The sequence below is a fragment of the Sorex fumeus genome, unplaced genomic scaffold, assembly GCF_029834395.1.
Source record: "Sorex fumeus unplaced genomic scaffold, SorFum_2.1 ptg000055l, whole genome shotgun sequence".
NCBI lineage: Eukaryota > Metazoa > Chordata > Mammalia > Eulipotyphla > Soricidae > Sorex > Sorex fumeus.
The window spans coordinates 1087197-1099382 of NW_026606112.1; the positions used below are offsets into that span (position 1 = coordinate 1087197).

Genomic DNA, 12186 nt, shown 5'->3' on the forward strand with positions numbered 1-12186 from the left:
ATAATTAATCAATACCAACAGACTCCAGGACCAAACTTAAAGGTGTTCATCATCTCAACTCTTGGACTCTTCCCCTCTCAATGACTGTAGCTGCTTATCTCTTTGGCATTAAGTGTTGCCCACCTGATACACTTCTGGTTAAATTTCACATGTGCATTAAGTGTCTATGTAACCCAGCCCTCTGGCTTGGCGCCTTAGCCATACTATTTATTCCTTATATTTTTGGATGGTAGATGATAGCACCTAGTCCTTGGAGAAACTGTCCTTGAATAAGCCCCTAACCTTCTAAGGTCATCAGTAGAACACTCATAGGACATGAAGGCTTTTAAATGACCCCGCTGACATTTGTATTGTACTACAGATTCTGTGACAAGGTCATGTTGCTGGACCCAGAGTTTCCTGCCAGGGTCTGGCAGACTATACCACTCACAACAATGGAAGATGAGAAGATCTCAGAGGAGGTTGAAATCAAGAAGACGCAGCGTAGGGCAGTAAATGTTTCGCCTCAATCGGCTTTCTGAATCTATGAAAACATATTCAATTTCCATGAGTCTGTTTGAATACTTTTGCATTATGGGTAAAGTGATACTATAATCTATGAGAGATACAACTGTGTATTATGCAATGTTCTTTATGTGAAAACATTTCTCTTGTCATTTCTTGTGTGAAAATGACACATTGTCAACTTTGATGGTGAGCGTTGACGGTATGCAGAGAGTCATAAAATGGGTTGCTTTTTAGAAAACAGGTAATCTCAAGAACTTCCAGCAAATAATTATTGGTAAGTAAGCAGAAGTTCATTTCATTTGAGGGCTGTTTCAGAATTATGAAAGTGACTGCTTAGAGACCAAGCTCAGTCCTGTTATTTGTGGTGTGCTAGTTTTGAATAAAAATATGGCTCTGGCTTACATATATTAAAAAACTCTCAAAATGTTCATTATAAAGAATTTGTGTTTTCTCTGCTTTCTGTTCACCGCTATTAAAGCTAATATTTTACTGTTTCTTGATTGTACTCTGCCCTTTCCTACAGCCTGAGGAATCCTGATTTACACAAGGAGGTGCAGGACCAGAGGCATGAAATCGTCCCAAGAAGGCAGTCCTGAATGGAAACAAACATTGATCTTCAGACCAGCTCTACCCTGACTGTTTGGTGAATGCTAGAAGTCCATTCTCTTTGTTCCCCGCAGACTCTGAACCAGACCCAAATAGAGTGGGCTCTTCATAAATATTCATTTAAGTATTATTAACGTGGGGGCAGGGCACTGATTAGTAAATGCAACCTTCAGGAGGCTGCAGGAAATACCACAAATGAAGAGGAAAAAATACTATTAGTAGCAGAATTTCTCTTGTGAATAATTGCCATTTTAAGGCGTCGGTGGAAAGCCCTCTCCCTTTGGGTCCTAAAGGAAGAGAGACTAGAAGCAAATAGCTCTTATTTCATTCATTTCTGGCTTATTTCAGCAGCTCACCAGAATCTACTGTAAGCCTTAGAGCCAAACCTGAAGATGAAATCAGCAATGTGAGGTGGCTATTTGACTATTGTTTGCTAAATGGTTAGCACAAATTTCTATCCATAATACAGGACAATTAGGTCACGGTGGTCTCTAGGATAAGAGGCAAACAAAATTTTAATATTTATGCATTCTATACGAGAGACTGAGACACCTTTCCTTTTTTGAGGGGAAAATTATCGCACTCAACTTTCTGCACCTTGTGACAAATGCAAAATCAAAAGAAAAGAAAAAAGAAAAAAAAGAAAACCCCAAATTTCCCTCTTTGAAAAAGCTGACCCAAGAATCGCAGTTACTTCCAGGTTTGTCAGCCTGCAGAGCACGCACCCGGGATGGGAGGAGGGATGCAAAAGCTGCACTCGCTGGCCGGCCCCTCTAGAAGGATCTGAACGCTAGCGGCTTGAGGAGCTGCAGAGCCCCGAAACCCCTGGCCTCAAGAGCCTGTTGCTCGCGGGCCAAGCAAAGAAAAAAGAACGACCCGGGCCGCGAGGGTTGCTGCCAGTGCAGGCCGGTTACAAATGCAGCCAGGCGGCCGACACGCGACCCTTGGCCCAAGCCGGCTGCGTTTTAATCTTAGCATCCCCGCCCATTGCAAGCCCCTAGTCAGCCCATTTAGATCCAAGCCCATCTTCCAGACTACGGGCAGCTCCACTGTTATGAAAAGCTAGGGGGTAAGAAGAAACAGAACTTAGAAGGGGGGTGCAAGAGCCAGCGCACCCCCTCTTCTCCGACCAAGACCAAAGAAGAAGGAGTTTAGCAACGATCAGAAAAAAAGGAAAGAGGCAACAGGGGGCGAAGGCGCCCGGAGAAGGAGGCCAGGAGCGGATCCGCCACCCCCCTCCCTTGTGGTCGCGATGGTTCGGCCCGCGTCGGGGTGGGGCGCGGCCCGCACCCCCAACTCGTCCCCGCCCCTCTCCCGCCTCCCCCGCCGCGCGGCCGCCGCAGCTCGTGCACGCGCCCCGGCGATCTCCTACCCCCCCAAATCCGGGCGCGGGCACGGAGCCCCGAGCTCCGCCCCTCGCAGCGCCGCCCCCTCCTCAGCTGCTGGAGAGCTCGCCCGACTCTGCGGTCGCCGCCGCCTTTCGGGGTCGCTTCCTCCTCCGGCGTGCGGGGGCCGCTCCGGGCGGTGGCAGCTCTGCCCCGGGGAGGCGGCGGAGCCCGGGCGGCTACTGGGCACCGCGCGGCGCCGTGACAGGTGCAGAGTCCCGGCCCGGGACTGTCCTGCAGCGGCCGCCGCGATGCCTACCATGCGGAGGACCGTGTCGGAGATCCGCTCCCGAGCAGAGGGTGAGTGACTATAGCTGCAGCGCGGGTCTAGCGTGGGGTCTCGTGCGTGTGTGTGTGTGTGTGTGTGTGTGTGTGTGTGGTTGCAGCAGCGCGGGTCTAGCGTGGGGTTGTGTGTGCGTGTGTGTGCGCGCGCGCGAGTGTGTGTGGTTGCAGCAGCGCGGGTCTAGCTTGGGGTCGCGAGTGTGTATGTGTGCTGTTGTGTGTGTGTGTGTGTGTGTGTGTGTGTGTGGTTGCAGCAGCGCGGGTCTAGCTTGGGGTTTCGAGTGTGTGTGCGTGTGTGTGGTTGCAGCAGCGCGGGTCTAGCTTGGGGTCGTTTGTGCGTGCGTGCGTGCGTGCGTGTGTGTGTGTGTGTGTATCCGCTCGCGCGCGCACGGCGTGTGTGTCGGGGAAAAGACGCCTGATACCACCTCTTCTTCCAGACAATCTGACCCTGGAGGACTGCTCCCTACGCTACCCCCCAGATTCACCCGCACACCCTCTCCAGGTTCTGGATTCCCGTCCTCCCCCACCCCGCCCCCCTTTCCAGTTAGTGTCCTCCCGCCGCTGCTCAGTCGAGGACCTATTTCTCTGCCTGTCACTGGCTTCCAGCTCACTCCCATCTTAGCAGACAACACACCTCGGGCTCTGCACCCAGAACACAATCCCAACCTTCCGCCCCCGCGCCCCCAGTGTTTTGCAGTCCCAGCGTCGCGTCTCGGAAGGAAGAGGGTTTGCCTTTCCCAGGCTGCAGGATTCTTTGATCTGCAACGTGGGCTCTAACGGAGCCTCACCAGCCATCCTCTGGTCTGGGTGCTCAGCGGGGCCCGTGCTTTACAGCCTCTGTGTTTCCACCTCCTGTGGTGGGAGTCTGGGGTTTCGGTTTTTATTTTACCCTTTCCCTTGATGCCATGCGTTGACTTTCTGAGCGAGGTGGAAGCTGTTGATTTTGCTCCACCCTGGGCCAGCTGTTGAATCCTCTGCACTTGTCAGCTCGGTGCAACAGATGCCCCAGGCTAGAGGTGAGGGAGCTTTTGGAGGAGTTCATGGCTTTGGCATCTTCCCTGTTCTGTGGAGGCCGACCTCTTGCTTAGATGGCTTGTTTTGGATCCTTGCAAAGCCGAGATTTTATCTATCTTGATGGTTTTTTTTCCCCCTCCTTTTCCCTCCAGCAAAGCAGCCCTTGACCCTTGACTCCTGCAAAGTGAGGAATGGGTTGTTTTGGAGAAAATCTGTCTCTTCCATCATCTCTGATTTTCACCTGTTTTTCCACACCATTCTTTAATGTGAGGCGGGTGTGAACAGGTTTTAAGAAAAAAAAAAGTACAGAATGTAGGTAATAGGATTGTAGGGGTTTGATGCAGGCCATTTTGTTCTTCTCTTCAGTCTGTTAAAAATGGAGACTAGGGCTCCAATATCTAGGACTGTCTAATTACACCTTTAGGGGCTATTAAATTAAACTGCTCTGATGTGGGTTTACACAAGAGTTCAATCTAACCCGTGTCTCACACAGGAATTTAGTACACACGGAATGTCATTTGTCTCAGTGAGAAAATACATGGATATGACAATCTTAGATTCACAGTTGAGCAAATGATGGTATTAAGTTATACATAGTAAACAGTTTTCCATATTCCCCTGCCCCACATCTTAGTAGGATGAATGAATTTTTCTACTTTAACATCCAACTGAGTCAGACTGGTAATGAAATTACAGTAGTCCTGGTTGGGATTGATCTGCCAAATTGGAAAAAACAAACAACAGAAAAAGAAACCTGGAAAACCTGTGTGGCATGTGAGTAGATTGTATTTAGATCGCAAGCCTGGGTGGTGGTTCTGCTTGGTGCATACACATTTTCTTCCTGATTGCTCACGGAACCTGGGAACACACCTATAGACTGGGAAAGGCCCATATGATTACTGGAGAAACCGTGACTGATGTATTTGCTCAAGGTTCAGAGTGGCTGGGTCTGTGACACTTTTGGATCCAGAGCCCTAGGGAAACAAGGACTGCTTCTGGTGGAATCTTTTTATTGCCCTTGAGTCCAGCAGGGTGTCAGTGACTCTGGGGTGCCTACTTGTGAAATGACCCATCCCTCCTACATTGGTTAGTTTCAGTTTATTTTGTATGTAGCATTTCACTGGGATTGTGGTCAGGACAGTCTAAATACTGATTCGTGGGCTGGTGATGTGGCTCATTGCCTGCTCTACCCACACTCTTCTGTCCTAAGAAATATTCTGGGTTGACAGCTCCTCCTGCTTAAAGAGTTTTGCACTGCAAACCCCTTGGTTTCAGCTGATTGGCTGAAGCTGGGCTCCTGACACAAGAGCAGACAGTTCATAGGCGGCTCATACACATGACTTGATGGTCTGGCTCCAGAAGATTCTCTGTGCTTTGCATCTTTTCCCTGGGAGGGCTAATCTTCCAGACTGTCAATGGATGCAGAAAGAGCTACTGGTGAACAGGATGATAGGGAGGGAATGTCCATTGTTTGCAGTCTTACAAATGCTGATAGGAAAAAGCAGGAACTCTGACCCTGAGAAGATAATGGACTGGATGGAGGGAAGGAGGCAGAGCCAGACAGATGTACTTGGAGTACCTCCTTCCCTGCCTTTTCTAATTCTGGTTTCCCACTGGTGCTAGTGGTTCTGATCTCTCTCTCTCTCTTTCTCTCTCTCTCTCTTTCTCTCTCTCTCTCTCTCTCAAGAAATGGTTCAGGTAGTGTTATGTTCCTGTTTCCACATTGGCCAGAAATACTGCATTCTTGCATGTAAGTTACTTACAACTAACTACATTGGGTCACAAGGACTTACATGAAATAAAGAACAATAACTAGTCTCAAAAGTTGTTACTAATTATGCACTGTGTTTGCTGTGGGTGACACAGGTCCAATGGTATGACAGGACATAAAGCATGAGGCCAATCATAAAAGCCCTGATTAAGGACTGATTTGAGATGAATGCTCACGAAAGGCTTCTTAAATTTAAGGTACACACGAAGCCCCTGAGGATCTTGTTAAATGCACAGTCTAAATCAGTAGGTCAGCGCGTGGAGCTGCAGTGGCCTTTGAGACATTCCCAGTTAATGCTGCTGATGCTGGCTTGCAGGTCTGAGTGGTAGTTTTAAGAGGCATCACCATGTGTTTCAGTAGTTGGAAAGAATTGAAGATAAGGAGTAACCAGTTGGAAAAAGGGTGAAAATGAGCACTTCTTTGAGTGTTCTTAAGGAAGTTGGTGAGGAGCAGAAGAAAACTGGAAGGAATAGGATGTCAATCTGCATAGGTGAAGTACTGCTATATTACAGGATGTTCTCTCTGCTGAGATCAATCCTTGGGATGTAGAATGGACTATTCAAAGGCTCATTAACACAATTTCTCATTCAAACATACCACACCAATGTATAATGTTTTTCAGGGGTTCAGTTAGGAGCCAAAGTTAGGGCATGATATTACTAAGGAACTGTCTTAGATTAAGCTGCAAAGCACAAACAGCACAAGACTGCACTCACACATGCTTTATAAGGAGACAAAGGAATGCTTTAAAACATAAACTTTTAGACATGCGAGATCAAATTAATGGTTGGTAGAAAAGAAGAGGATAGGAAAGTGAATAATTTGCATAAAAGAGGTTTAAATATATAGTTAAATGAGGGGGTTAAATGAAGACCAAGAACCAGGTTGTCTCTTGCCATTTAACAGTGACACCCACTCCTTCACCTTGGACACTGGGGCTGGCATTGCCCTCAAGGACCCTTCATCAGGCCCATTTCCTGGTATGACAATGAGTTTGGGGACAGCAACAGAGTTGCTCACATTCCTCGTGACCTCCAAGGAATAAGAACCCCAGGAACAACAATCCCAGTGAGAGCACTAAGAGGAAGAGAGAGGCCCTCAGCCATTGGCCTCCCACTCATCCAACACACATGAGAATCTCGTGACCTCAAGTTTCTATTCCAGACCTCTTAAAGAAGGGAAGGGGCTTAAGGAAGCCTGACCTTGTCATGTACCATCAATATGTACCATGCACACCCCCCACCAAAAAAAAAGTAAAATGTATAATGAAAGATGAATTACACAGAGGGAACCGAGTGTGACATGTTGGGTTTTGATTTATAATGAAGTACCCCTGAAATTTACATAAATGTTACAATATCTAGTTTTCCTTTATTTAAAAAAAAGGCATATTTGGAAGTAATAAAGTATTGTGGAGGAAGGGAATGGCAATTGTAGACAGAACCCATTATAAAAATAATTTAATGAAAATATGATAAAGGCCTAAAGTCTAGAGAGAAAGCTGGATAAGCTGGAGCACCTTCTTTAGATGTGGCATACCTGTGTTTCGTAATTGGCACCACTTTGTTCCCTGAGTACCACTAGGAGTGACCCCCCTTTTCTGTAAACAACATGCAAGAAGTAGCTTTTGAGCACCACCTGTGATGTCCACAAATGAATACAAAGTCCTGAAGGAGCACTGAGAATGGGGAAGCTGGAATCAGAGAGATGTCTGGGTAAATAGTTTAAACCCCTTCCTGATGACATAGGTAATTCCCTTCCGTGTACCTGGTGTCTATCACTGCATGGAAAAGAATAATCCCGGCCTACAGTGTCTCTCTTCCAAGGAGGAGGTAAGAACAATTGCAAAAAATAGGGGGAAAGTAAAGGGGAGTTACGATTCATAATGTTGGTAGATGGGTTGCAATTTTAAATCCCTACGTTATGCTTGTCCTCAGTGACAAGTTTGCAAGGAGATGGAAAAAGAAATAGTTTGGTGGGAAGGTGGTCAGGAAGGGGAACAGCCAAAGCAAAAGTTCCCATGCAAGACAAATCAAGAGTGTGCAAAAAATAGCGAGGAGAATGAGGAAGTGGGGTCAGAGATGTCACATCCTAGGATTTTGTGATAACATTGAACATAGAGCAGCAATCAAATCAAAATGAAAGGAGATTCTCAAGCAGCAATCCCATATTTTAATATTCATATAACCCAGGTAGCGCTCATTAAAAACTAATTTCCTGCACTGGCATGTGGCTTTGCTGTTCAGCACATCTTTGGTGGGATGGGGGAGAGGGGTTTTGGAGCACTAAGTTCTTAATAAACTTGCAAAATGTTCTGGTGATGATAATACATTTGAAGGCACTCTGCTTTACAGTCTTGAGCCTGATTGATTGGTGGAAAAATCTATGGAGAGATCAGAGAGCTGAGAAGGAAAGTCGATACAAGGAACATTAAGTCAGGTTTTGAAGCAATTGGGGTATATCCAAATGGCCATGTTGTGGAAATTCTTAGAAATTTGGAGGTTAGATATGGCAAAAAAAAAAATAGTCTACAGGGAATCTTAAGTTCAGAGATACTATCTAATATCCTAATAGTAGGCACATTTATTAGAAAGCAGGATTAGATGAGGCTAAGAAAGCTAAGAATTTTGCTTCTTTTCACTTTTACTCTAAATCAAATGACTCTCTGAGGACAGAACTGAAATAAAAGCATATTTTATGTACCTGCTGTATGCAGCTTTTTAGCCAGTGATCTAGAACAGTATGATGAATGAAGTACTAATCAAAAAAGGGTGTGCTGAATGAAAGATACCCCAAAGGAAATATGGACAACCTTTGGAAAGGCTTATTTTGTTCTGTGGGACAGGGTTTGTGATACTTCCTGTAATCAGTGTTGAAAATCCCCTAATCATGGCATTTTCTTTCTTTGTGAAGTTCAAGAGATACTGAATGTGCAAAATCTATTTTTCGAGTTCCCTAAACAACAGTACCACACGCATCTCCCACCCCCATTATAACCATTATATAATTTCAAATTAGTGAAACTTTTTTGAGGACATCACAACCAGAGGAAAGTTTGTAGAGGTCAGCTATTGAAGCTGGTTAAAATGTTTTCTGCCTGGGTTCAGTTATATAGTTGCATTAGGAAGGATTAAAAGAAGGATAACTCTGTAACCCTTGACTCCAGAATAGAGGAAGGAGAAGAACAAAGAGGGAAAGAAGTTGAGGCAAGTAGCAAGAAGTTGATGGGAAATAACAATGGGCAAAGATCAAGGGCCTTAGGTACACTGATGATAGAGAGAAGGTGTGTATAGCTGTATTTCCAAACCCCAGGGGTCCGAAGTATAACAACCAAACTTAAAATGTGCCTGTCAAGAAGGCAGGCTGGGGAGCCAGAGAGACAGTACTTGCACATGACCAACCCGGGTTCGATCCCCGGCATCCCATATTTTGTGCATGAACTCTGAGTGTTTCCTGAGTGCAGAGCCAGGAATAACCCCTGAGCATTGCCAGGAGTTGCCCCCAATCAAAACCAAAGACCAAACCAAAACTGAACAAAACAAAAAAGAAAGCAGGCTGAGGTGGGGGTGGGGATGGGAGGGAACTTGGGGACACTGGTGACGGGAAGTTGACTCTTCCAGTGGTGGGACTGATCTGGGAAACTAAGAGTGTAAAATTTAACTTTGAAAAACTTTTTAAATCATAGTGCCTTAATTTAAAAAAAATAGAGAGAGAAAATATAAAGCCAAGTTTCCATTTTTCACTCCTCCCAGAGCTCTCCTTCCCTGCAGAGTAAGCTCCGTGGGGGCAGAGATGTTTGTATTTTGTTGACTTTTGCATTTCTCTAAATTAGGACCCTGACGCGTAGTAGGTATCTACTAATGGTTGAATGAAATGGAAATCTTAGATTAGATTCTCCAACCTACTTGACACCCTATTACTGGAACTCAAGCACCACCGGAGGGACCTGGGGGTGGTCTGTTCATCACTGCTCTCTGCTCTCTGCTCTGTTCATAAGCTTTGCCTGCCACATATTTAGCCCCTACCTGAAGTTTGTCCAATAAATGAATCGCTCTTACATTCTCTTTTCATGGAAGATCTTACCTGGGTTGTCTTAAGCATGAAGTAACACCTGATCATTAGAGAAACTCACACCGCAGAAAGGTGTCAAGAAGACATTAAAAATCACTCCCAGTCCAGGGCTGCAGTGATAGTACTGCCTGTAGAGCACTTATCTTGCACACAACCCACCTGCATTTGATCCCTGGCACCTCAGATGGTCCTCGAGCCCACCAGGAGTAATCCCTGAGCATTGTCAGGTGTGGCCCCCAAACAAAATATAGGTCATCTGAGTATAACTACTATTAGCATTTTAATATACACCCATTCCAAGTGTTTTCTAGGAAAGTGACATATATTTATTTGTTAAGAGAAATGAGATCATCTGCTGCTATTTTAAATCATTTTCCCACTTACTATTCTATGCACATCCTTCTTATGAATATTCATACAAACTTCACAAAGGATGGGTTTTTAAAAATGTACTTTCTAGTTTTATGGAGATAGAACTAACACAAATCATTTTATTACTTCAAAGTGTACAGAACAATGATATAATAGATACGTGCTGCAGAAGGATAATAAAATTTTCCTTGTGATGAGAACTTTTTAGATTTCTGCAGATTTCAGTAGACAGTATTAATTATAGTCAACATCTTGTACATTATGCCCCCAGAATATATTTTACCACTGGAAATTTTCCCCTTTTGATCACCTTTACCCATGGGAAGAAACTTTGTCTTCTGACACTTATATCCGCACCCCCCTCCCCCTCCCGACTTGGTAGGAGCTCAGTAGAGATTTGCTGAATGTCAGGATCTGGAGTTTGATGACAGCAGCTTAATATCTGTTGGGGCTGGATGAGCCGTAAGGATGAGACCGTGTAGACTGTACTGCACATGGGCAGGAGCAAGGGTCCCATTAAAAAAGGCGAGATGACTCGTGTGTACTGACTGGTTTGCATGAAGCTGAACATCTTTTTCTTTAATTTGCCTTCAGTAAATAATTTTATAATTTCATACTGAAATTGTCAGTCTTCCTCTTCTCACAGATCCCAGGTGTTTACTTTGTTTGTTTTCAGTAAGCAGATCCTAGGTACTTAGCCTGTTTGTTTTCAGTATGCAGAAAAGCTTGTGGCTTTGCATGTTCTTCCTGTAACATCTTTCTTTGTTGATGACCTCACTGTATTGAGCCCTTTAGAGGTATGAACAATAGGATGGTAATAAAAGGAGATTTCAGGACCTTTGTCACAGCTTCTGAACAAACCGGGAGCCTTCATGAAATATAATTTCTCTCACATTCCTTGTCTCAGTGCCTCCAACTGAATGAATATTCACGCAACAAATATCTTTCTTTCAGTGTGTAATCATTTACAAAGGGGTGTAGAGGTGTGGGTGGACACTTAGATCATTTCATATTTTTTTCTTTTCTATTTAGTTGGGAGCCATACCATGGTGTTTAGGGATTACCGCTGGCTCTGTACCCAGGAGGCACTCCTGATTCCACGTCCAGTCTTCAGATGGTAGATTTGTGAGTTTAGTTTCTTCTGTCCTTTTGGTTTCTGCAGGCAGGCTTTGCATTTTGAATGCTAATGTGACATACTCTGTAGTGTAATGTGACATCTTTTCACAAACCAGGATTTGACTTGGGATGGCAAGGAAGTTGTGAATCATTGGCTTTAGTTTAAACCCAGATAGCTACTTAGTCTTGGCTTTTTGTTTGAAGTTAAGTGAAGGAATGATTACATGTGTTGGCCTTTTGTTGACTTCCGAGTGCATATAATTAGCACAGGAGAGAAAGGAACCTCTAATTTCCCCAGGTGCTCAAGAGTTGACTCTCCCTTGATCTTATTAGTTTCTTTCCCTGTGGAATTCATCCTTAGGGCTGGTGATCTGCTCTCCTGGATGTTTTCATTGAGTTCTGAGTACTACAGTTTTCAGTGTAAATTATTATTTTCTTTATGTTAGACACTTTTCATAGGTTTAGTGAGAATTATTGTTAATTTCTTTTTTCATTGAAACCGGAGACATATTACATCTGGGTAGGCTCTTTGCCTTGTACACAGCTGACCCTGGTCTAATCCACAAAACCACATAAGGTCCCTGAATTTACCAGGAGTGATCCATCAGCACAGAAAGAGAGGAGTAAGCCCCGAGCACAGCTGAAGGTGGCACAAAAACAAAAATGAAAACCAACAAACAGAAATGTTAATTGACAAAAATAATAGAATTTTTGTCTTTTAGAAAGAAGGGATTCTCCCAAACAGTGCTCAGGGACCCAAGGGCCACTCATGGAAATATTTGGCCAAACAAACTGGATTGCTCAGTGCTAGGCCTAAAGATATGTTGCTGTCAGGTCTTGTGGAGTGGAGTGCCACTGTGGTCAGGAGTCTGCAGAGCCATACCCTACTGTGCTCAGAGTGCCTGGTAGTGCTGGGGATTGACCTCTGGAACTTGCACATGAAAGCCTGTATTCCAGCCTTTTGAGCTGTCTCTACAGTCACCATCTTTACTCTTTCTGTGTATATTTTTAGTCTGTTTGGTACCAGACTACCTAACATAGCAGCCTCCAAAAGAAATATTT

General features: G+C 44.7%; 1 protein-coding gene across 2 annotated transcripts in view; it reads left to right on the forward strand.

The window, feature by feature from the left end:
* The first annotated feature begins 2506 nt into the window (after positions 1–2506).
* ATP8A1 (ATPase phospholipid transporting 8A1) overlaps positions 2507–12186 on the forward strand; it is a 244009-nt gene continuing 234329 nt past the window's right edge. The window contains exon 1 of one of the 2 annotated variants that reach the window (XM_056125630.1): positions 2507–2798. In XM_056125630.1, coding sequence (XP_055981605.1) covers positions 2750–2798 — 49 coding nt within the window. In that variant the 5' untranslated portion in view covers positions 2507–2749. The remainder of the gene's footprint in view (positions 2799–12186) is intronic. The other variant, XM_056125629.1, reaches the window with a different exon arrangement.